The sequence below is a fragment of the Nilaparvata lugens genome, chromosome 6, assembly GCF_014356525.2.
Source record: "Nilaparvata lugens isolate BPH chromosome 6, ASM1435652v1, whole genome shotgun sequence".
In the NCBI taxonomy this organism is placed as follows: Eukaryota; Metazoa; Arthropoda; class Insecta; order Hemiptera; family Delphacidae; genus Nilaparvata; species Nilaparvata lugens.
Window position 1 is genome coordinate 55,499,219 of NC_052509.1, and position 27,288 is coordinate 55,526,506.

Here is a 27,288-nt window from a genome sequence, read left to right on the forward strand (position 1 = left end):
TTCTGCTCTAGGTGCGAAGTATACTATTTCAAACTAATAGAATCTATAAGGATTAAGTTATTAACATTTTGTTATTAACTTTGATGTAAACACAGCTTGAGACAACCTAAAGATAACACAACTATTGCAGTCTATTATAAAAACATTTCTATGAGAGTATGATGTTACCTGAATACGTAAGTAGATTTTGATCGTTTCAAATTATCGTAGATAAATCTCACAAAATTGAGAATGTCAGAAGAGGATCAAAACTAACTGAGTCAGATTGGGCCGATGGCAGTTTTCGACAGGTTTAGCTTTTGACATGTCATGATCGGTTCTATAGGGTTTTTAATTTAGAAGAGATAGCTGCTGGAAAGAGATAGAGAGAGAGCGAGTGAGTGTGAGAGAGAGAGATAAAGAGACAGAGAGAGGGTGAGTGTGAGAGTGAGAGTGAGTAGGTGAGTGGGAGAGAGAGATAAAGAGACAGAGAGAGGGTGAGTGAGAGACGGAGAGAGACAGAGTGAGGGAGAGATAGACAGAGACAGAAAGAGAGAGGATGAGGGAGTGTTTGAGAGAGAGAGAAAGAGAGAGAGAGAGCGAGAGAGAGTGAGAGAGAGTGTGAGTGGTTGAGTGGGAGAGAGAGATAAAGAGACAGAGAGAGGGTGAGTGAGAGAGAGGGAGAGAGACAGAGACAGAAAGAGAGAGGAAGAGGTAGTGTTCGAGAGAGAGAGGAAGAAAGTGAGTGAGCAAGAGAGAGAGAATGAGTGTGAGTGTGATAGACAGAGAGAGAGAGTGAGAGAGAGGGAGGAGAGAGAGAGGAAGAAAGAGAAAGACAGAAAGAAAGAGATATTACATTAGATTTCTTTATTTATGTATGTTACAATATTTACTGACTTATACACTAATTTACATTAAATGAGGGTAATGCTAGTTATTCAACGAATTTCACAAAGTACAGATAATTAATCAATGAGAATAAAATAATATAGAATGCAATTAGAATAACAATAATAATATAATAATGTGATCTAACTTCATATATCGGCGGTGTTTCAACAAATAATTGTCGATTCTCTTAGAAGGATATAAAATATCCTTCCTATTAACACACGACCGGGAAAGAGAGAGAGATTGATTGATTGAGTACTTTATTTATGTAGATTACAATAATATATACTTGCTTTTACACTTATATACAATAGCTTATAATACAGCAAAATTATGGATGAATTTACAAAATATAAATTGAGAAAAAATTATTGATCTGTATATAATATGAAAAAAAACAATTTGTAATAACTATAGATAAAATAGATAATATTGTTATGCATCTACATAAATTGGCGGAGCTTTGGACATATCAATGTCTCTATCATATGTATCATATCAATGTCTCTGAGTGAGAGAGAGAGAGAGAGAGAGAATGAGTGTGTGAGAGAGATGAGTCGGGAAAGGAACAAAGAGGAAGGGAGACGGACTGATTGAGTTCAGAAAGGAGAGAGTGTGATGAAGAGAGACATACTTGAGTCTACGGAGGAGAGAGGAGGAAAGAGTGAGAGAGAGTGAGGAAGAGAGAGACAGACTGATTCAGTCTACGAGGTAGAGATGAGGTTAGAGAAAGAGGAAGAGAGAGACAGACTGATTGAGTCCAGGAAGGATAGAGGGAAAGGAAGTGAGACTGACAGACGGAGAATAGAAGATGAAGTGGCACCAGATCGAAGAGGGTGGCTCTCTTTGAATTTTATTTAAATTAGTATATAAATTGCATTGCCCATCAGTCTATGAAAGGAGTTTGGGGCCGGGCTGTTCGATCATTATGCAAGGACCTGCTGTATTGTATGCCATCTCACGAGTTTCACCAGCCAATTTTTTTGGGGGATTGACAGTTCTGCAAGTGACACGTTTAATGTATGCCAGGGAATACAACAGAACGGCGTCGATATACATACCACACCCCGATATCAAAAAATATCGATATCTATAGACATCGCGAAATCTATACGGTAGCTCCATGCTATTGAACGTTATATCTATAGACATCGAGAAATCTATACGGGTGCACCAAGCTATCAACCGATATATCTATAGAGATCGTGAAATCTATACGGTGGCTCCATGAATCATGCATAACAAGAATAAAATGAATGTATTTGAATTTGTGAAGGGATGAATATTTAAGAGAAAGAGAGAGAGAGAAAAGCGTGGAGAATGAAAATCCATTTTCAAAAAGGATTTGACCTACTTCTCTCTTTTATTTCATATTCGTATTCCGAGTTATTATTCAACAAATTTCATAACAAAATAAATTAATGGAACAATTGTCAGCTATCGTTATACAATCTTCCACAGTAATACACAGTATGTTTGGTTTTGAAGCATCTAAATTTGAAAATCTACTTTGTGAAAATAATTAAGGACTGACAATTTCGTGAAGTGAAAATCTGCAAGACTTAACCTATTTGGGACTATGTGTAACCTTATCTAAATTTGGTAGAGGAATAGCACAAGGTTACCTTATTTTTTATCTCCCTATCATTTTGATGATGTACTTATTGTATCAATCAATAAAGAACTATATTGTATTCTTGGAAGCAAAACGAGGATCTTGTGAAAACCGGGGAGCCTTTATTATTTGTTATTTTCACCTACAAGAATTGGAAATGATCAGGTCATAAATATAAAATGAATAAATAAATAAAGTTTATCAACTTATGAATTTGATTTACATACAGAGAGTATTGTCAAGGTTGATTATTTCTTGTTAGATACAGAGAAGTATCATTATCTATAAATCCAGTCTCTAAGTTTTGAAAACATCACATTTTTCAAGTTTAAAGCACCAGTCAAGAATATTAATTGGGTGTTTCAAAAAAAGTTGACAGCGCAAATAATATTGTGAACAGATAATATAGTCATAATATTATATCACAGCAGACAAGACACATACATTTAGTTCAGAACAAAACTATATCACAGTCAAAAATCATTCTTCTCCACCAACTCATTTTTGGGGCTTCTTATATATTTATGCCTAAGTTTGTCTCTTGAAGGTAATGTCATTCCTGAGTGTTTTAACAATTTTAATTCTTGACCATCATGGATTTCATGAAAAATGCAAATCTCCCAGATTTGCTAGAAATTCGGGCTATGAATAGAGGTTGACATGTGTCGTGCTATAATATAATCAGACGTTTCGCTACAATACAGAGTGAGTTATTTACTGAAACATATAATCTTACCTCCACTCTCAGATCAGGAAAATCACTCATCTTCAAATGCTTATAACTCAAGAATAGTTGATTTAATTTAATTTAGAAGTATTTTTTTAATTTAAAAATGATATTTGTGTGTTTTGAATTGTAAATTGAGTGTTTTAATTGATGAATGTTAAGTGACACATAACCTAGCTACATTTGGACTGTTGTATAAATTAGAATTGGAACCGTTTTGGGCTTATAAGCCTGTGCTACTTTCCTGTAAGTTGTGTAATTCTGAATGAATGAATAAATAAATAAATAAATAAAAGATTCCTAATTTACTAAAGATTCCTAATAGTAGTGAATTAGTATTATTTGTGAAATAGTATTATTTCATCAATTTGATGAAGTAATATTGTTACTCTCGTCAAGTAGGCTACTATCAAGATTTGGCACCAAATTCGATCATCCGTTCAAGATTCTTAAAAATTCATGATGACTTTCATGAAAATGTTTTAAGTAAAACCAAAAGTATCTCAGATTTGGTTGAAATTTTCATCACAGATAGTGCTTTACTTGAGAAATGTCGGAGCCAAATTTGGCGCCTCTAGCTACAGTACTATAGAGTTAATGCAGCCGCAAACATAAAATTAGTTAATTTTCAATTGGCCATATCTCCCGAACTGTAACGAGTTTTTCAAATCCGATTGCAGATCCCTGTTCCTCGCATCAAGGTGCATAAGTATGCAAAGCTTCAACCAATTTATGATTTCCAAAAATTCTACAAAAATGGCCGTAGGGTATCTCCTGAACCCATATGTGTATTTTCAATTTTATCATTAACTGTTCATTCTTGTTTAAAATAACCAATTGTTATGTTTTACCAGTCAGGAAAATATATATTTCAATGGATGAATAAATTTCCATGATCGAGATTTAATATTCAGTTTATTAATTATATTTCTACATTGTTAAAAAACGGTCTGGCAACATTGCGGAGCTAGAAAAGGATAGCGTTATCTGTTTGTCGAATGACAGACAAGGGTAGCAACACCAATGTCAAACATGGTATTACTAGTAGCTCTGTGAACAGTAGACCTCACGCAGTATTCTCATCCACAAGTACCTGATTGAAACTAAAGACCTTATGGAAATAAAGCAATAGACTGGCATCCCCTCACATCTGTGTAATCATTTGTCAGCTGATTTATGATGAATAATTCTATAGTATGATTTTAACTCTTATATTGGCGTATGAAGGAGGCTTCTTTTTTCTTTTATATTATCCTTGAAATGCAAAATTTCCAAAAACCTTGTATATACGTCGACGCGCAATTAAAAAAGGAACATACCTGTCAAATTTCATGAAAATCTATTACCGCGTTTCGCCGTAAATGCGCAACATATAAACATTAAGAGAAATGCCAAACCGTCGACTTGAATCTTAGACCTCACTTCGCTCGGTCACTATAGTATCTTCTGAAGGATTGGGCCAGGTCTTTCCTGAAAAACAAAGGATATGGAAATCGAAATTTGAAAAAAATCGTCTTCATGCTGTATTTAAAGCCATCGGAATTTTTATTGAACAAAAAATTAATCAAGTACAAAATATACTTAAGTACTCACTAGTATTAATTCAGTTACATTGGACAATATAGAGAAAGAATTACCAACATCTAATGTGAGATATTTGATAAGCCATTAGTTTAATGAGACTTCAAAATCAATAAATGCATGTCATTATGATAATTTGTTGATGAAATGCTCACATGATATCACAGAGTTTATTATAACAGTAATTATATAACCATAGTTATATAGTAGTTATATTACATAGTAATACTGTAGTTACAGTAACTATATAACCATTGTTATATAGCTATGTAATATAGTTATTATATAAATATGGTTATAGTTACTTTTCCTCCACCTACTGTCAAAAGTACTTACTTTACTCCCTGAAACATGATACTAAAGTGTCACTTTTTCGCTCTCGGTACTAAAGAACAGAAAAACTCCCTAGGGAGTAAAAGTGACTCTATTTTTAATAACATGGGAAGCATCTCTATTTTAAAAACGTACATTCGGAATAGGTCAGAAGGTCTAAGCTCAGATGAGGAAGCATATAGAGTAGTCATTAAACCAACTAAATTCAATACCTCAACCAGACATTTGATCGATATATAAAATTTATGTTTGTATGCTGAAATTATTATTACAAACTTCATATCACTATACTAAAAAAATGTATATATTTTTTTCTTTTATTCCATGTTATTCAAAATATCAGCCAACGAATATTACTTATTAACTAATCAAATTTGAAACGGGAACTTCATCATAGCTGTAGTTTTGACTGTCATTGTTATTACAACTTTAGCCGACAGATAGTGCTGTCGGAGGAGAACTGTGATTACAAGCAGCTGTTTCTGTTTACTTTTTAGATTATGTTGTAACACATTGTTTGGTCACATACGTTTTTAAAAATTATTTTATTAGCAGTTTTATAAAATGTAGGTGGAGGAAAAATGTTGTGTATATCACGAGTGAAAAATGTTTTTTCTCCCTCAGGAAAATTGTTGCCTCGGCTTCGCCTCGGGCTTCAAACTTTCCCTCAGGGAGAAAAAACAGCACTTTTCACTCTAGATATACAAATAACTATTATTATTTGTATTTTGTGATTAGGCGCTCTTGAGAAATATATTTTCAAACATGGTGTAACTTACTATTTTGCTATGAATATTAGCAAATTTACTTACAAAAAATGATTATTTTTAAATGTATCCTCATAAGCTATGATAGCTTTCTATAGTAATAGGCTTATATTGAATGATTGAATGTTTGAAAATATTTTATCGATAAAGAACAAGATACCACGCTAATACTTTATCGCTAATATTATCTTCTATGAATAATTCAAATAAGTTTCAACTACAGTGCCAAGAATAATTACTTAAATTCATAAACAACACTTACAAATTCTTAAAATGGTATTTGATTTTAATTGAATTGGTGTTTGATTTAGTTATTGATATTTGGTAAAGAAGTATTACAAAAATAATATTATTTTCAAAAAATTATAATGATTCTGGCTACGATCAGACAATATTTGATATTTTAATGATAATCAGATAATGAATTACATTTTCCAACACTTATAAGAATTCTGCATTGCTAAAAGTTGTAGGCTAATATATCAGGGCCTCCTATATACTACCTAGTATATAGGAAGTCCTGCTAATATTATTTCAATTTTATTCGCTGGTAACTAAGAAGTATAATATCAATCACGAAAGGCATTTCAAGAAGAGCACATTATTATTCATAAAATATACCATTGGAAAAAATATCAATGAACAATTTTTCAAAGACTGAAGATCTATAAATAATAGATCTATATTATTTCAAGAAGAGCACATTATTATTCATAAATTATACCATTGGGAAAAATATCAATGAACAATATTTCAAGGACTGTAGATCTATAAATTATAGATCTATATTATTTCAAGAAGAGCACATTATTATTCATAAAATATAATATTGGAAAAAATATCAATGAACAATATTTCAAGGACTGAAGATCTATAAATAATAGATCTATATTATTTCAAGAAGTGCACATTATTATTCATAAATTATACCATTGGGAAAAATATCAATGAACAATATTTCAAGGACTGTAGATCTATAAATTATAGATCTATATTATTTCAAGAAGAGCACATTATTATTCATAAAATATACCATTGGAAAAAATATCAATGAACAATATTTCAAGGATTGTAGATCTATGAACATTCATTTAAAATGAGGCTTTAGTGTATTGAAATGTCAAAAAAGAACAAAACATCGAAAAAATAATTATTTATTAATACTGTATTAAGCAGAAAATAAAATCAACCACTTTCATTATTCTTGTAAAATGCTTAGGATAAGAAATATCAATAGATGAATGCTTACATCTATACTAACAGAATTGATCTTCTACCAAAATATAAAACAAATACTAATTTGTAGTACTAATAGTAATTAACAGAAATAGAATATTCTAAAAGTCTGACACTCTTACTAATAGTTTAATAGGCCTATAGACTCGCATATTAAATAATTTTTCAAAGCACCTTAGTGATACAAATCTATATTACATATAACAAAGATGGTTTCAACTTCTAATAAAAAAACTTCAGCATACTGAGACAAATATACACAAGTACTAGTGATAGTAAACGGTTAAATCACAGATAAATACTAAAATAGTAAAACTTAAACAAAGAATTAGCCTACTATGTAATAGAAAGAAAAACAGAATATTTTATCATTAATTTGTGAATATGATCTTTATTCAGAATAGAGGCTTGACTTTCGATTTATAAGAATAATTTCTAATGAAGACTTCATGGCCAGATTGCACAAGAGCCTGTTAAATTTTAATCACTACTAAAATAGTAAAGCTTGAACAAAGAATTACTATATACGATAAATAAATATTGAATATTTATTCATTCATTTGTGAATATGATCTTTATTCAGAATTAATAGAGGCTTTACTTTCGATTTATAAGAATAATTTTTAATGAAGACTTCATGGCCAGATTGCACAAGAGCCTGTTAAATTTTAATCACTACTAAAATAGTAAAGCTTGAACAAAGCATTACTATTTACGATAAATAAATATTGAATATTTATTCATTCATTTGTGAATATGATCTTTGTTTAGAATAGAGGCTTCACTTTCGATTTATAAGAATAGTTTTCAACTTTTGAAGACTTTATGGCCCGATTGCACAAGAGCCTGTTAAATTTTAATCACTACTAAAATAGTAAAGCTTAAACAAAGAATTACAATTCAAGAGAAATAAATATTGAATATTTATTCATTCATTTGTGAATATGATCTTCATTCAGAATAGAGGCTTGTCTTTCGATTTATAAGAATAGTTCCCAACTTTGATGAAGACTTTATGGCCCGATTGCATAAAAGCCTGTTAAATTCTAATCGTGATTGAATAGCAAGGAACCAATCACAGAAGACTATTTTGGAAAGGCTTTCTCTGATTGGTTCTCGTGGCAGTTAATCAAGACTAAAATTTAACAGGCTTTTGTGCAGCCTGGACTATGAGTTGAACTGAAGCCCAATTCGCATGAACTTGAAATAATTTCAATTATACCATTTTTAGAAATGTTTTTTGTAGTTGATATTGTGGTAATTATTCATATTAAATAAATTTTTGATAATTTCTTAGTCTTTTCATTTAATTTTTAGAAATATTTTTCAACCTCATACAATGCCTCGATCTGAAATAGTTCTTGAGCTAAGAAGCTCTATCAAAAATGAAATATTTTCTACGTGTAATTAAGAAAAGTTGTGGTAATTATTAATTACCACAAGATAATTATAATATATTATAACCACGAGCTAAATTATCTGTTATTAATCAGAAGATTCGTCGTGAAAAATCACAGTTTCAAGTGAATAAATGAAATATTTTCTATGTGTAGCCTATATTGTTAGCATTAGAGAAATGTTGACAGTATTATTAGACCTTGTAATATCAGAAATAATATCACATATAACAATGTCTCAGCATTAAATTGGTCATGTTTCTTACACCTCAAAACAACCTTACCAAATACAGCCTTTCGCATACCACTGCGAATCGCATGACGGGACGGGACTGCGACGATTTCAACCATTCAACAACGGTCTAAAGTTTCTCCCGCTCCCGTGCCGTCTTGCGAAACGCAGTGGTGTGCGGGAAACTGAATTTGGCAAATCTGAGAAGTGAGCCTATACAAAATGATAAAGGAAACTGATAAATTTTCACAGAAAATAACGAAACAAAATTATTGTATTAATCAATGCTACTACAAACCTATTCAACACTAAAAACAGATTAATTTTAACCTCTAAGGTCCGGTTGCACAAAAGCTGGTTAAAATTTAACCGTGATTAATTTCACGAGACCAATCAGAGTAGGCCTCTTTGATAAGGCGGATTCTCTGATTGGTTCTCCGGGAATTATAATACCGTATTACAATACCGTATCCTAATTTCCGATTACCGTATCATAATTAGAACTAAGTTTAGTACAAGCAAATTTTGTATATGTATAATATAATAATTATGTATATGTTTTGTTAATAAACTCCTCTGGTTGCAATTCATTGGCAATCAGATAAATTATTAATTAGGATTAAAATTCAACCGGCTTTTGTGCAACCGGCACTAAATTAAAGAAAATATAACTCTCTGTAGCATTTCAAAAAAATCAAATTTTGATTGCTTTATGCTCAACAAGAATTCAAAAACTTTTCCAATACTATTCCATACATAATTCTCTATGGCATACTTATGCCATACATATTGCTTTTTAAATAATTTTTTCCACGTTCTATTGAAGTTTTACAAAAATATCTCTGCTACAATTTCGACATCGGACAAAATAATTTAGATGATTAACCAGGACTGTATTGGGATTCGTATTCAGAAGCATAGGACATTTCACAAGATTCGGCGTTTGTTTTCGGCGACATAGTTTGAACAGTCTTCATAACGAAAAACAGTCCCACGCCCAAAAGTACGATGAAAAACATGGAGATTTTCAGCAGTAGTCGATTGTAGGCGTTGTCAGCCCTGATTTTCTCGTTGGATTCGGTCAGATGATTCACCTACAAATCACAAACCAACAATTCATTATTCATTTATTCATTATTCATTATTTTAAGGGCTACTTGGATGCAAAGTTAGTAGACTCTGTCTACTAAAGTTGACTTGGATGTACATAAAAATGCACATGTACTCTTTTGAAACTTATTTTCATTTTTACACAACATGTTTTGAAATATCATGTAGTAGTCATTTTCATGTTAGTGTGAATGAACAAAATAAACAATTTTAAATCAATACTAGCACTCAGATTTACTTGGAATACTTGGATTTTAAACTTATATGTACAACAAATTATTATATGAATGCAAAATAGTTTAGAGTATCAAATTCAATATGTACATTATTATATGTACAACAAATTATTATATGAATGCAAAATAGTATAGAGTATCAAATTCAAAATTCAAATTCATTTATTTGCCATAAAATAATACAGATTGATAACATAAATATTTTAACTTACAAAATGGCACTACCGGCAAAGAAAACTTGTGCGCCGGCAGTGAGTTTGAGCAACTAGGTACAGCAAACATGTCAATAGAAAAAAAAGAGCTAATTCAAACCACTAGAGCAAATAAAACTATGGAAACCAGGTCACATCTCAATACTTACAAACGATAAGACAAAGTAACAAAATCATAGTTTGATAGACAACTTTCAGATAGTAAAGGGGGAAATAATTTGAATAAAACATGATAATAAAGAGTTGATGAATGCCTAGAGTTGAAATAGTTTGACTACAACATTTTCGGTCTTGATCCAGTTCTCAATTTTTGTTTTAAGTGCTTTAGAGGGTTTTATTTTTATAAAATGTTCTGGAATAATATTTATTAGTTTATTTACTATGTAGTTGAATTGTCTTCTGCATATAGTTAAGTCAGTTCGAGGAAGAATATATCTGTTTGCAGATCTGAAAATATAATTAGTTTGATGCAGTGTAAAGATATCTGTATGATTGCTGATATATTTAATTAGATTTCTAATATATAGCTGTCTGACTGTCATAACTCCAAATTTCAGAAAAAGTTGGTGACTAGGGTATCGTCTGGGCACTCCCAAGGCTGCCTTGAGAATACCCTTTTGAATAACATTCAATTTTTTAAAATGTGCATTGAAAGCGCCACCCCACACCCTAATTCCATACTGGAAGACTGACTGAGCATATGCTAGGTATACCATTCTACTTAGACCTTTGTCTTTGAGTAAGCTCAAATTATAAAATTTGTGGATCATAAATTTCATTTTGCTACACATACTATTTATATGCTCATTCCATCTTAAATGAGGGTCCAGAGTGACACCTAAATACTTTGTTTTGGTCACGTTTTCTAAAACGGGACAAGGGCAAGGCAGTTGATTACGATTGCTACCGTTCTTGCCATACAGGCAATTTACATTGTGTACTCTTACTGCCTTTAATTGAAGTGTGATATCATCGGGTTGAGTTCTTGAGTTTGGTGAAAAAGTCATATAAACGCTCTTCGAGTAATTTAGTGTCAACGCATTTCTAACAAGCCACACTCTCACACCAGCTAGTCCGATGTTGGTTAAGGATATCACGTTGTCCCATGAAGTCCCCGTAAAAACCAATGCAGTATCATCAGCATACGACAAAACTCTACATCCCTTGATAGGAAGACTTAATAGATCATTCATATAAACTAAAAATAAAATCGGAGAAAGAACTGTACCCTGGGGTAAGCCGAATCCTGTAAAAGTTACTTTGCTCTCTTTTCCATTCAGAGTTATAATTTGTATTCTGTTCCCCAAATAACCAGCAATGAGCTTCAAGACCGGACCATGAAATCCATATTTTTCAAGTTTTTCAAGCAGGTTGATGTGTGGGACAGTATCAAATGCTTTGGCTAAGTCCAGAAACACAGCCAAAGATTTTTTGTTTGTGTTGAAATTAGATGTTATTTCTTTTACAAGTTCAGTTTGTGTTCCAATTTTCAGTGTTAACTCAAGCCGATAGTCCACGTAGTTATTTGTCGTGAAGCTATGTGATGCTGGTAGTCTCTCATACTTTGCCATTCCTACACTCTCACCCGGCCCAAACAGTGATAATAGACAGTAGTCAACAGTAATCGGCTTGAGTTGACAAAAAATCGGCTTCAAATTTGGATCATATTAAGCGACCTATACCATGGGATAACTTCATGCTATCTTTCCTCTATGATAATAGTAACTCTGATAAATCATAGAGTACTACAGAATAGTTTAGCTAGAAATCACAAATCAATACTGTAAATGCGTAATGATTATTTGAGTTATTCATAATAGACAATTATAAAAATGATTAACAAGCTTCAGAACAGAGAGCAAATAGCAATCATAAATCATAAGAGAATCAAATTCTGAATTTTCTTCTTTTTGAATACATGACTGAATCCATATGAGTGAGATTTTCAGATCTTTTTGATTATGATTGATTTACAATCATAATATTACAAATAATGAAGAATTCATGACATGAATTTGTAGCTCTGATTCATTTTGACCGCTACTGATGGAACTACGAGTACTATTCAATACAGAGCGCATGCGCCAACGTTGGTGCTTGTGTCAAGTTAGGAGAATAGAATATCTTAGTAAATATAGACGTGACTCACCGCAGACAATAATTGACTAATAATTGCGGAATCAGTATCGGTTGTACGTGATGATGACGTCACGCCATATGCCGAACCATTCTGGCTCGAAGTGCCCAACACGCATTTCAGTCTCGTCTGGTGTATCTCTTTACCTTCCACATTCTGAAACACAAACAATGTATTCAGGATAGTAGTAGAACCAAGAATAATAAAACCTATTCAATTATAGTTGAGCCTCGATAATTCGGACATTTTATAGTTAGCAGTGGAAGCTCGGTCCCTTGAAAGAATCCTCTATAAGTCGTTGATTTATACAGAGCTGAACAGCTTGTTTCCCCACCAGACGCCCTGTGTACGAATGTGGCCAGATCGTCAATTGTAGTCGAGTTATAGACCCACAAACATGGCCGCCTTAATTGAGCCTCCCGCCAAGTGCTAGGTTTTTCTAATAACTTTCGCGTAGTTTTGCAAGCAAAACGCAATAGTTCAGTATAAATCTACCTACTGAAGAATGATTGAAGTTCACGCAGTGATAGTGATGATATTGTGCGTGAATTGTGTCGGAAAATTAAAGACGTTAGTCTAAAATTAAAAAAAACTTCCGAAACCATAGTGATGCATGACAACTCGGCCTCACAGTGCTGGTGCAACCAAACAGCTTCTTCGGCAGATTAATTAAATGGGATAATTTCGATCACCCACCACACAAACCTGACTTGGTGACTAGTAACTTATACCTTCTCCCCAAACTCAAGACAGGACTTTGAGGGCAGAGCTTCCAAACTAGCGAGGAGCTCCAAAACAACGTCATAAGCCCACTTGATCTCATTTGGCGGCAGCATTTTATGAAGGAGTATTTGATAGGCTGATTCACTAGTATGACAAATGCTTCAAACTTCACGGCAAGTATATGTTGAAGAATAATCATAAGTGTAAGTAACTTTTCGTGAAAGAATTATTTTTTATATACATTCGTCTTTCATTTATGGCCATTCGGAGGTTGAAATAAAAATGGCCATCGTATATGAAAAAACTGTCAGAGCACCGCCTCGGAAGAGATATACACTCTAACCACACAAGAGGAAATAACATATTGACATTTCATTCAACATATTATTATTAAGGTGCGTACAGATATACGCGCCGCTTACATGAGCAATTCACTTTTAATCAGCTGATTATATCTGTATTTTTACAGAAACGGTAAGATACAGATATAAAAAGATTGGCATCAGCTGATTAAAAGTGAATTGCTCATGTTCGCGGCGCGTATATCTGTACGCACCTTTAGAGTCGATAAATAGCTATGTGGCATAATGTTATTCAATAGACAGCTTAGACAGAAGATCCGTTCCACTTGTTCATACGAAAATAATTTCAATAACAATAATTATTAAACGAAAATGAAAAATTAAATGCTGTAAATCACCCCGAAGACTTCTGCTACTGCAAATATTGACAACAGGGTAAACAGCTAGATGGAAATTCGATGAGTGCTACTATTCAAAAATTATTTTGTCAGCCCGGGAATCGAATTTTTGAATAGTAGCGCAGAAGTCTTCGGGGTGATTTACAGCATTTGATTTGGATTTTCGTTTAATAATAATTATTAATTCATTAGAATTTGAATAAATGCAATTTCTCAGTAATTTCCGTCTGTAAATATAATATTCTTGGTTGGTCAAAAAACATTTTTGACGAATTTTTTGAGCAATGAAATTTGATGACCTTTAGCTGTAATGTTAATTCCAACAGATCACCAATAGCTTCTAAGCTTTGCACGGCATAATTACAATAGAAAAAAAGTAAATTCGTATGGCTTTTGTTGGTGGGGAATCCCTTGCGGGAAGGTCCCACCGCCTGAATATATAATTTAAGCCGTCAATGGGCCTTACGACTGTCATACTTCAGCCGGGTCCGACAGTTTAACGTGCCCATCCGATAACACGGGAGTGATCTGGTTAAAAACTTTTGGTATTGAGAGGGTTTGAACCCGGGATCTCTATGCTGCTACGCAAGCACTCTATCCACTAGACCACGGATCACTCCATAATTACAATATACTATTGTAAACTATTGAAAAAATAATATTTTGAATTTTGATGAAAACATTAATTTGTCAGATACGACTTCATTTAGATGACAATACAACTTGTGAATTCGACATTGCTCATAGCATGCCTTGATACTTGACAATAAAATTATATTTATTCAGAAAATAATAATGTCATAGTACCTTTTTCAAAAACCGTTTTAGAATACAAATCAAGTGGCCCTGGAGAAATATGTGATTAGATTACATCCATTTATTTATTTAATGTCTTGACCGAGCTTGGTGGAACCGGGTATAACAGGTGAAAACTCGAGATCAGTTTATAAAAAAAAATTGATGAATAATAGACTAACCTTCCACAGCTCTGCTACATCACTAGGGTTCTCAACATCGGTTCGAAAGCTGAGTATCAAGAATTTCTCCCTGATTAGACCTTGTGCCGAATATCCTGGCTGCAATGAAACGTTGACAACCTGAGAGGCGTTGGGCGCTAGCACACCATAGCTGGGTCGAACTCGGAACTTTTCCGGTGATGTAGTTTTCATCTGAGGAATCAATTTTAAAATCAAACATAAAATTCATTAAAATCAATCAATAAAATCTGCAGAATTAGAGAGATAAACAGTTTTGAGGTTATCCTGTTGATTCTCCAAACATTGATTTGATTTTGTGTAGATGAATGAAATAAAATCAGATGAGGAAACATTGAATTACAGAAAAAAAGGAACAATGAAGGAAGAACGTTATGTGGATAAACACAACAAATTTTGAGTGGGAACAAACTTTGGGTGGACGTGATTTGGACTGGTTGCTATGATCATAGAGAAACAATAGCGTAAGTAGATATCCCATGGTATAGGGCGTTTATGTCGCAACTTTTACGTTTAAGCCCATTACTGTCGACTATTGTCGATTTTTACTGTTTTGACCGGGTAAGAGTGTATGAACGGCAAAATTTGAGAGACTACCAGCGTCACACAGTTTCACGGGAAAGAACTACGTGGACTATAGGCTTGAGATAACAGTAAAAGTTGCGACATAAACGCCCTATACCATGGGATATCTACTTATGCTATTGTTTCTCTATGCTATCATATAGTGAGGTCCACGTTATAATGGCAGTGTTTGATTAGCAATGGTATTGCCATCCTTGTCTATCATTTAACAAAGCGGATGGCGCTTTCTCTTTCTTGCTTTGCTCTGTTGCCAGATCGTCTTTTAACAATGTATAATTAATAATTAACAAAATAGTTCATCTTAACTATGAAAATTCATTACGAAATTATTGGAAAATATAATTTCTTGCTTAAAAAATATAATTGTTCATTTTAAACGAGAATGAACAGTTAATATTTCATCAATAAACCTGTATCAGCTACCGTATATAGAAGGCATTGACAAGACAGTGGATCGGCAATGTTGTTCTCCTATCTACGTCATAATTATCTGGGGAGCTACGAATTTTATACATGTTGAACCTCTCCATAAACTTCAAAAACGAATACTAAAAATAATAGGCTTCAAGGAGAATCAATTCCCCACGAACATTCTTTTCAAGGACAGTAAAGTACTGAGTGTAAGACAACTCTACATCCAGGCTATCATCACGCGAATGAGGAGAAACAACGAACACATAAGACTGGCAGATCATAACCATCAAACAAGGCAGAGAAACACGCATTCAATAGTACCAAGGATGAACACTACATTTGGGCAAAGAAACTACATATATTTGGGACCAAAAATTTACAACTCAATACCAAGTTACATTAGGGCTGAATTCAATAGACACAGGTTCAAGAAAAGTTTATTTTCCTGGTTGGTTGATATTGGGGTGGAAATTGTGAAAATTTAGTTAGACTGTAAATATTGAAACTATTTATTCTTCATTCTTCTCTTTACTGTTTTTCATTTTTCTAAAATAACTTTTCTTATTATTATCCTTAGTAAAATATTAATATTTATCTACTAATTCCATAATTTTGTTTGTATTATAAATTTTTACTAATTTTATTATAAAAAACTTTAATCCTATATCAGTGAATGAAGTTTGTAAATAGTAATTATAACACGCAATAAGCAACTAATTACTTATACCCCAACACATATAATTTATAGTGGGGTGTATATTTATTCATTGAAGTTATCATTTATTCATTGTTGAAACACCGCTGATTTATGTACTTACATTACAATACTATATTATCAATATTCTAATGTTCCATTCAATCTTCATTGTAATTAATAAGTTTTCATAATATGTGAAATTTGTTGCATAATTAGTTGTTGTACTGTAATTTATTGTAGATTCGTGTATAGACCGGAATGTATTGTGACTTACTTGAATAAATAAATTTTGAATCTTTTTTGAATCTTTTGAATCTTTCTCCACTGCCATTATAACGTGGACCACACTATATTCAATCTAGTTTTAGTTTAGTTTTAGTTTTATAAGTCATTGACCAGCGCTGCTGGATAGACTGTGTCAGGGTTCATAAAACAGTCACAAAAAAGTTTCAAAATGTCATTTCACTATCAAGAAATTCACTCAGGCTATAGAATGGATGCTCCACCAAGAGGGATTTCAAAACTGCTCGGAATTGTCTATCACTTCCACTATTCTTGACCCACTCTAGCAGCTTATTAAACATTTTGAAGGCAATGAAAGGATAACTCCTCTGAGTCCTTGCTAAACGGCATTTTGACATGTTGATAAGGTGAGTCTGACGGGTTCCATAGCCAATGACATCTCACCACGAGTATCAGCACTCCTAGCCCTGATGCGAACCACACATTCAAGAATGAACTGATTTACAACAGTAGACTAAGTGCCGGTTGCACAACAGCCGGTTAAATTTTAACCTTGATTAATTCCACAAGAACCAATCAGAGAAGCCGTATTTTCAAAAACGCCTTCTCTGATTGGTTCTCGTGAAATTAATCACGGTTAAAATTTAACCGGCTGTTGTACAACCGGGCCTAAGCATTTTTAACCTCTTGAGGAGTGGTCTGCAATGAGCCATGTAGTCACTGGCCGTCAGCACTCGAACAGCCTTTTTCTGCAGAAGCAGTACATCACCAAGTCGGCCAGAGTGTCCTCACAGGTCAAGTCCATAACAGACATGGCTGTGAAACATGGCACAGTAGACAGTAAGGAGGTATCCGGCGCCGAATTCCGATTTCATCTTCCGCAGAAGATAGAGTGCACTGCACAGCCTGGAGCAAACACTGACAATATGACTTGTCCAGCTTATTCTGGTATTCAAGGAAAAACCCAACAACTTCACATCAGTTTCAACCACTCGACCAGCCCGTCCCAAGGAGCAGCGAAGAATCTAGTATATGGAACATCTATTTTTGACTTGTTTCATGTGTTATAACTATGAATGTCTGCAGCTATATGAGCCTAAATTATTTCTTAGCATTGTTACTAAAAACATTAAGCAATGGTTTTTCCATTTTCACGTTCTTGAACCAGGTATTGTAAATGTTCCCACATCATCTTACAGGATTTTTTTTATTGTATTATTTTATTTATTCTCCTTTGTGAAAGATTCACTTGATGATGGCCTCATGACGTCATACTGGTCAATTGGATACTACTTTGTCATATAGTATGTACTATTCTTAAGTTTTTAATTTTTTTTCTGAGCTTCGAGACTTTTGTATATTGGTGTAATACTTTCTTTAGCTCTTTTTAATTTAATTTGTATATCTCTTCTAACTTGACTAGAATTGAAGCAGAATAAGTTAACTGCAACTCACTACCAACACACAAGGACTTTTATGTTGGCAGTGCCGAATTTTACATTGATAATATTATTGTTGTGCAAGTTACAATCAATGTCTATTTGCAGGTATTTATTATACTCTAATAATTGTATTGTACAAGTATTTGTATGTGATTTTTGGCAATAAATTCAATTCAATTCAATTCAATTCTTACTAGCTGGCCCGGCGAACTTTGTACCGCCAAACAGTTAATAGTCGATAGGCTACCATTCGATACTTCAATATCAATATTACCATTGATGCTTTAATACTATCAGACGAACTTTAACACATTACAAGTATTAAATACCTTAATTACCTTAAAATAACAGGTGTAATTACCTTGAAGGTTGTGATGGAATCTGCAATGTTGGTAATCTTGGCTGAGCCGCTCAAATCTGAAGACCATTCCTGACTGAAAGAGATATGATCGGAGGGTGTGATCTGTAGCAGTGGTTCTAGAATCAAAAATTATTTATTCATTCTTTATTCGAGCAAATAAACAAATAAATACATCCTAAAAAGCAAAATAACAGCTAAAATTGATATAAAAACATTGAAGATTTGAGCTGGATTCCCAATCAACAGTGAACGTATTCAGTACAGAGAGAATATTATTCTTCATTTATACATTCACAGATACTATATCATTATTATTTAGCGTATGGAAGATACACTATAAATATATAGCTCATGAGTCTCAAATGCCTATATATACACTGTATATTTCCAATTTCTTTGCGACGTTGTGTAGTTTTCAGTCAGAACATAAGTTTGTCTGACCGCCATTATTTGCTAGTCCATTTAGAATCACCCAATGTGCACCATGGAGGCGAACTAGCGTTATACATAATTAAGTTAAGGGGAGCAGACCAAAAAATAACTCCATAAGCCGTTATGTAAAAATATGTACCTTTTTATCAGGAACCCTTCTTTGAGGTAGTCGTCTAACATTTTGTACAGTACCATTTAGCACTATTATAATTTAGAAAGGTAGGAGGTTTAGAGAAAGGGAGGTAATTTAGAAATAATTTTTAAATCCCATTCCATATACCTTTTTGTAATTCAATAATGTATTTTCGAGTAGTCATTCAGAAAAATCACATTTAGTGAAAAAATGGTTGAAAACTGAAAAGCGTGAGCTAAAATATTATGTAAAAATGCCATGTTATTCAGTATTCAAAATATCAGGTTGATCGGTTGGATAGATCTCTAGTAAAAGGTATGTTAACATTATAGCATATGGAGTTATTTTTTGGTCTGCTCCCCTTAAAAATCTGATTGCTGGAACAATTTTGAGGTTAAAGAATGTTAAAACTCAACTTTCAATTTTTACAGAAAAACATTTTCAAAATCATCTTCACCATTACAAATGTCCAAAATTGCTTCAAATTGTAATTTATCACATAAAAACAATCCAAATATAGAAATTCTGTTTGAAATTTGCACCCAAAAAACTTTTAGCTATGTTGCTAAGCTGATTACTAAAACTGCGTTTATAAACTATATCATTTTCAACTCAATATGAATGATTGGGAAGAGAATAACAGACTTAGGCCCGGTTACACAGAAGCCGGTTAAATTTTAATCATGATTAAATTCACGAGAACTAAACAGAGAAGCCTTTTCGAAAAGGAGGCTTCTCTGATTGGTTTTTGTGAAATTAACGACGATTAAAGTTTAACCGGCTTTTGTGCAACCGGCACTCATTACCATACGTTCTAATGAGACTATTCATACTTGCTCGGCCGAGCTGAGTGAGAACAGTCCAATTGGAACTCATAGGGATCATATTTTCACTGGGCCGGTCACTTTCACTGACACAGGGGTCCAGGTCAATTGTGAGAAAAGCTCATAAAAGTCAGACATAACAAATATAGGAATAGTTTAAACCTAATTTTCCTTGAAAGAATAAAAACAGTACCTATTTATTGCATCAGGCTTCACAACTGCAATAAACACCCACTACACTCAATATAACAGTAGAGAAACGATAGCATAAGAAGATATCCCATCGTATAGGGCGTTAAACCGATAGTCCTGGTAGTTATTTGGCTAGGACATTATAGATATGAGAATAATTTCAACTAATTGTCCTTGAAATAGTAAAAACAGTACCTATTTATTGCATCAGGCTTCACAACTGCAATAAACACCCACTACACTCAATATAACAGTAGAGAAACGATAGTACAGGAAGTGGCTTGTATAGATAGTAAGGCATTTTTCATCCACTAGGCCAAACTTCAAACAAGATTCCAACAACAGAGTTGTGGCGCCTCAAATATTATTATTATTTATGGTGATATTATAGAGAAAAGATAGCATAAGAAGATATCCCATGGTATAGGGCGTTTAGGTTCCAATTTTCAATGTCAACTGGAACCGATAGTTCTAGTAGTTATTTTTGTGAAGCTGTGTGACGCTGGTAGTTTCTCATAATGTGCCGTTCTTACACTCTTCCCCGGCAAAAAGTGTAATAATAGTCATTAGTCAACAGTAATTGGTTTGAGTTGACAAAAAATCGGCTTGAAATTTGGAACATAAACGAGCTATACCATGGGATATCTTCTTATGCTATCTTTTCTCTATGATATCACCATAGATGATACAGTATCAACACTCTATGATACAGTATCATCTGAACTTGATACAGTATTATCTCAACTTGATACAGTATTATCTCAACTTGATACAGTATCAGCTTAACTTGATACACAACACATTTTGCATCATAATTTGATACAAAACTTCCAAACTTTGAAAGAATTATTCTGCAAACCATGGGATATCTTCTTATGCAATCTTTTCCCTATGATATAACGTGAAATCAGTGGGTTTCTGTTTTTGTTCAATGTATGTATGTATGTTTGTTTATATGTATTCATTTTGTTTTTGTTTAGTGTATGTTTTTCCAGTTGCGAGATCTCTCTCATGTTATAAGTAGGTACAGGCATAGAGAAAAGATAGCATTAGAAGATATCCCAATGGCTTGTAGAATTCATTCAAAGTTTAGAAGTTTTGTATCAAATTATGGCGTTGTGTATCAAGTTACGATGATACTGTATCATGTATGGTGATACTGTATCATTTATGGTGATAACATACAGAAAAGATAGCATAAGAAGATATCCCATGGTATAGGTCGTTCAAGTCCCAAATTTCAAGCCGATTTTTATTATCTCAAGCCGATAACTGTCGACTACTGTCTATCATTACTGTTTTGGCCGAGGGAGAGTGTAAGAATGGCACAGTATGAGAGACTACCAGCGTCACATAGCTTCAATACTAGGACTATCAACTCGAGGTACTATAGGTAACAGTGAAATTTGGAACATAAGCGCCCTATACCATGAGATATCTTCTAAAAATAAACTATCCTGAGAAAACTATAATAGCCAAAGAATAATTATAATAACTATTAGAGAACTATAATAACCAGTACGGTAACTATGTCAGCCTTTATTACTCAACTACAACATATTTTGAACGAATGAACAAATTTTGAGAAATATTTTATCAACTTGTATGTATAAAGATAAATCTTACCACTATTGGGAAATCCTTCTTCAGATTTGATATCTCCGAATCCGGAGGGACTGGTAACAGTAGTTGGGGATCCATCGGCGAAGTGAACCTGAAACCAGAGACAAGAAATATAGATGATTATAGAAGACATCTTCAATTGAATTGAAACTATGTTTAAAAGGCAGTCGATTGACATTAACGATCTTGGTGAGTGGATACACCTGCTTTCTAATAATTACTAAGAATCCTGATCTTTGTTTGAAACTTGTGATATGATAATATCATAAACAAGGAATATAATAAAATGAAATTTGATTAATGAACAAGAAATATAGATATTTGATAACCTTATGCTTATCCTTTATCTATGCTGAAACCCAGTAGAAAACAACTGGAAATACGCATTCACATTCAAGGCAAAATATAAAATAATATACAGTGTCCCACGGAAGTTATAACAGCCGAATACCATAGATTCTACATGAAATTTGCAACAAAAACGTAGAATATAATTACAGGCACAAGCACAAAGCTTCTTCTCTTCTAAATGTAGTTAATTAACTATTAAATTAATAAATTTCCACTTTCACAAGACAAGTAACTGATATCATAGAGAAACAATAGCATAAGTAGATATCCCATGATATAGGGAATTTATGTCGCAACTTTTACTGTTATCTCAAGCCGATTACTGTCGATTATTGTCAATTTTTACTTTTTTGTTGGGGTGATAGTGTTTGAAGGCACAATTTGAGAGACTACCAGCGTTACACAGCTGCATAGGAAAGAACTAAGTGAACTATCGGCTTGGGATAACAGTAAAAGTTGCGACATAAACGCCCTATACCATGGGATATCTACTTACGCTATCGTTAATCTATGCTGATAAATATTCCATGCTTATAATATTGTGAAAGGTTGATATAAACTTAATTATACAGAGTGTGGCATGATATGTGTAACAGACAAATACTATAGATTCTACATATTATTTGCAACAAATCAAGTCCAGTGAAATATTCTTTTATCGGCCACAGTAATCAAGATAAATATATTTTTCGATATTTTCTAAAAACGTCAATAGCTAGAAAACTAAAAGACAAAATATAATTCACTTTATTATAGTTCAGACACTGTGTTACTTGTAAATATTTGAAAAAACTTACTTTTCTTGGAGTATTGAGGTGTTTTTTTTTTCAAATATTTACAAGTAACACAGTGTCTGAACTATAACAAAGTGAATATAGTGTTTCGTCATAGAAAGCAACATCAGAATATAATTCTAGGGATATGGTTGGAAAGAGAAAGAGCTTCCCAATAAGATTCATATAATTTGTTCTGTTGTTTGATGTTTTCAAACTTTTTATGAGAGCTCGAAGTTGGAAAAGAACATTCGTAGAGTTCAAAGCCAAATTTCAAACAATTTGAACGCTTTTAAAAGTTCAAAAACGTCAAACAAAGGAACCAATAGCATAGAGAAACAATAGCATAAGTAGATATCCCATGGTATAGGGCGTTTATGTCGCAACTTTTACTGTTATCTCAAGCTGATAGTCCACTTAGTTCTTTCCTGTGAAGCTTTATGACGCTGGTAGTCTCTCATATTGTGCCGTTCATACACTCGTACCCGGTAAAACCAGTAAAAATCGACAATAATCGACAGTAATCGGCTTGAGATAACAGTAAAAGTTGCGACATGAACGCCCTATACCATGGGATATCTACTTACGCTATTGTTTCTCTATGCCAATAGTATGAATCTTATTGGAAATTTCTTCCTCTTTCCAACTATATCCTTGAAATTGGATTTTGACTGATAGTTTTCTAGTTATTGACGTTTTTGAGAAACATATAAAAAATCGATAAATCTCGAAAACTAGGGTCGAAATAAGAGAATTTCACTGGCATTTTTTGTTGCAAATGTTATGTCGAATCTATGACTGTTGCTCCGTTTGTGTGACACTCTGTATATTTAACTTTCATATCAACCTTTCAAAATTAAAATTATGAAATTTATATCAGTTATTTGTCTTGTGAAAATGGAAATTTGTTAAGCCGAATCTACATGTTGGTCCAGTCGCTGGTCCAGACTACACTAGTGCTAAACGAAGGCTAGCGTTGGCAAACCGACCATCCTGACGCTGGTCGACATTGGCCCTCATTGGGCCAACATGTGGATGCCTCATGAATGTGATTAACATAAACCTACTTTGGACAGTTTTAACTAAATTCAGAAGTAGGAAAAATTGTTATAGAGCTACTTTAATATTTAGTTACACAGAATTACTAGTGTTCTTATAATATTTTATTTCCGATACAACTTGTATATAGTGAGGTTCACGTTATAATGGCAGTGGAGAAAGATAGGAGATCAATGTTGCCGACCCTCTGTCTAGTCTACTGGAAACTATTCAACTTGAGTCTAGAAACTCAAACTTACTTCTAAAACAACAGCTGTATTTATATCCTATTATTAAGCGAGCAATTTCTGTATTTATATATCTGGTTATTTTTATATCTGGCTATTTTTAAATCTGGTTATTTATGTTTTACGGATCTCGATAACGGCTCTAACGATTTTCACGAAATTTGGAACATAGTAGGTTTATGATATAAAGATTGGATTGCACTAGGTCTCATTCTTTGGAAAACTCGCTGAACGACATTAAAAGGATAATTCATCCTTGGAAAACAGATGATAATTAATTTCGTCATCTCTCGATAACAGAAGATGCGTGTGCCTGTGTGGAAGAGAGACAGAATTATTTGCAGCTGTGTAATCATAATCAATAAGCGAGAAATTTTATCTAGTAGGCAATTTAATCGATTTGATCAACATAATCTGATTTGTTGACATGATAATCCTCCTAAACTGGAGTATATCATAATTTTCAGAATTGATCATTATTTGACAATTTCAAGTGATTAGTGAGTGTTATTTTGTTATGTGTATAATCTAAATTATAATCTTTTTGTTTTCAAATGTTTGGACAGAAAATTGAACCTGAATTCAAGTGTATGGAACATAACCTACTTTCTGGACTATTTATAGTGTATAAATCAAAATTCGGGAAAGAAACAGTTTTGGGCTGTGCCTGTTAGTACTTCCCCAATCATTGTAAAGAATCATGTTCGGCATATTAAAAGTCAATAAATAAATAACGAGCGAAGCTCGGGGCCCCGATATTGTATTATTAAGTTAATGTGAGATTGCATTTGAGAGCCACTTTAACTCAGACGGTTCGGAACAACGTTGCCGATCCTCTGTCTAGTCAATGCCTTCTATAGACGGCAGATACGGCCTTTATGTTACTCATGTTACTATAGTGAGGTTCACGTTATAATAGCAGTGGAGAAAGATAGGAGATAACGTTGCCGATCCACTGTCTAGTCAATGCCTTCTATAGACGGTAGCTGATACAGGTTTATTGATGTAATATTAACTGTTCATTCTTGTTTAAAATAATCAATTATATTTTATCAAGCAAGAAATTATATTTTACAATGAATTTTCATAATCAAGAATAAATATTTTGTGAATTGATTATATATCTACATTGTTAAAACCCGATCTGGCAACAGAGCAAAGCGACAAAGAGATAGCACTATCTGCTTTGTTGAATGATAGACAAGGATAGCAATACCATTGCTAATCGAACACTGCCATTATAACGTGGACCTGACTATAAGCAAATTTGTCATTATCATGCAAATCAAACTGTCAAAATCATTTGAGACCTGAAAAAATTTGTAGTTGTGTCTGAAATTGAATATAATAAGTGTACTAGCACTTTTTTGTAATTAGTACACATGGGAGTTTGTCAGATCTGCTAGTTCTCAAATTGTCTATAGGGAGGTCCACGTTATGATGGCAGTATTTTATCAACATTGGTGCTGCTATCCTTGTCTATCAATCGACATAGCAGATAGCGTAGTCAATGTAGAAATATATTACTAATTTACAAACACTTGATCGCAATGATAAACTTTATTTATCCTTCACGTTAATCAAGCCACTGACGTTTTGACAAGCCACTTTCAAGTTACTTTGAACTCCCAACCCAACTTTTTTAACTTTTGGATTATAAAAATCTAGAAAGAACATAGAAGAATAAGAATCATGGTAACACATTCAGGTATGATAATTTAATAGAATTTTAACAAGTTTTGTCCAATGGAGTGGAATGTATTCACAATCATAAGTCAAGAAAAATTTAATAAAATTACAGTTTGATCATCAGGTAAGGAAATCCAGTATCACGTTTGAATTTATGCGGCATTGTAAATGGAAATCGGCTTGAGGAATTGTTTTAATTTTGTTTGTACAGAAATTTTTTTCTAGGGTTTAGTTTCTTGTTACATATGTTTGTTTTGTTATGTTACTCATAGAGACAAGCAATTTTGTCTTCAAGGCCATCCATAAGCTGGAAAAATAATTAACAAATTAAATCTCAATTGGAATGATAATTATCCAAATTCAATTCTGTAAATTAAATATAATTATCAATTCATTAGCATTTGAATACATGCAATATTTCAGTAATTTCCTTCTGTAGAATGATGGCTGAATAGAATGCCCATTATTAAAGTCCATTTCAACAATGATTAAATGGTAAAAATTTCATTTTCTAAATATTTTTGGGTCCTCAAGATGTACCGGTACAATCTGAAATAAGAAGTTGTAATTTTTCGTTGCCGGATTTCAACAATGCAGAAATAAAAATGATTAACAAAATATTCAATTTATTGTTAAATAAAAAAAATTATATGTTCTTGGCGAATAAAATTGAATAGTTGATTATTTTTTTAACCAAGAATGAACAATTGATATACCGGAATCAGCTATCTTTTATAGAAGGCAGTGGCAAGGCAGAGAATCTGCAACGCTGTTCTCCTATCTTTCTCTACTGCCAATATAACATAGACCTCACTTTGTATCTTCTCTGACACCATTAAAATGCAGGCAGGATAGGATGATAATATGAGATAGCATTTGAGAACCAAGTTACATCAGACAAGTAATGAGTCAAGGCAGAAAATTGGTAACCTGCACTACTTATCTAGAATTGTAACCGCTTTTTTTTTGTACATAATACCTTTTTACACTTGAGGAATGGCCCCACAATCTAATACCGTAAGTCTAGTTACACACACATCGATTTTTGGACGTACACTTTTTTGCCGTCCTTAAGAATTCTATCAAATTGAACGGACCTTAACAAAACATCAACTTTTTAATCTGGTAGATTTCATAAGGACGACAAAAATCAAACGTGTTAAGCCACTATCTCCTTAAACAAAGCCATAGTGCATGACAGGTGGTTGATGATAGCTTTATAGTGAGGTCCACGTTATAATGGCAATGTATGATTGATAATAGTGTTGTTATCCTTGTTTAACATGCAACAAAACAGATAGCACTATCTCTCTCTCTCTCTCTCTCTCTCTCTCTCTCTCTCTCTCTCTCTCTCTCTCTCTCTCTCTCTCTA

General features: G+C 33.1%; 1 protein-coding gene across 2 annotated transcripts in view; it reads right to left on the bottom strand.

Annotated features, from left to right (window-relative positions):
- Nucleotides 1-7,033: 7,033 nt before the first annotated feature.
- LOC111059621 (motile sperm domain-containing protein 2) overlaps nucleotides 7,034-27,288 on the bottom strand; it is a 52,731-nt gene continuing 32,476 nt past the window's right edge. For both annotated transcript variants that reach the window (XM_039431294.1, XM_039431293.1), the window contains exons 6-10: nucleotides 21,821-21,908; nucleotides 18,614-18,729; nucleotides 14,854-15,045; nucleotides 12,466-12,609; nucleotides 7,034-9,852 (exon numbers count right to left, since the gene is read on the bottom strand). In XM_039431294.1, the coding sequence (XP_039287228.1) occupies nucleotides 9,640-9,852; nucleotides 12,466-12,609; nucleotides 14,854-15,045; nucleotides 18,614-18,729; nucleotides 21,821-21,908 (753 nt within the window). In that variant the 3' untranslated portion in view covers nucleotides 7,034-9,639. The remainder of the gene's footprint in view (nucleotides 9,853-12,465; nucleotides 12,610-14,853; nucleotides 15,046-18,613; nucleotides 18,730-21,820; nucleotides 21,909-27,288) is intronic.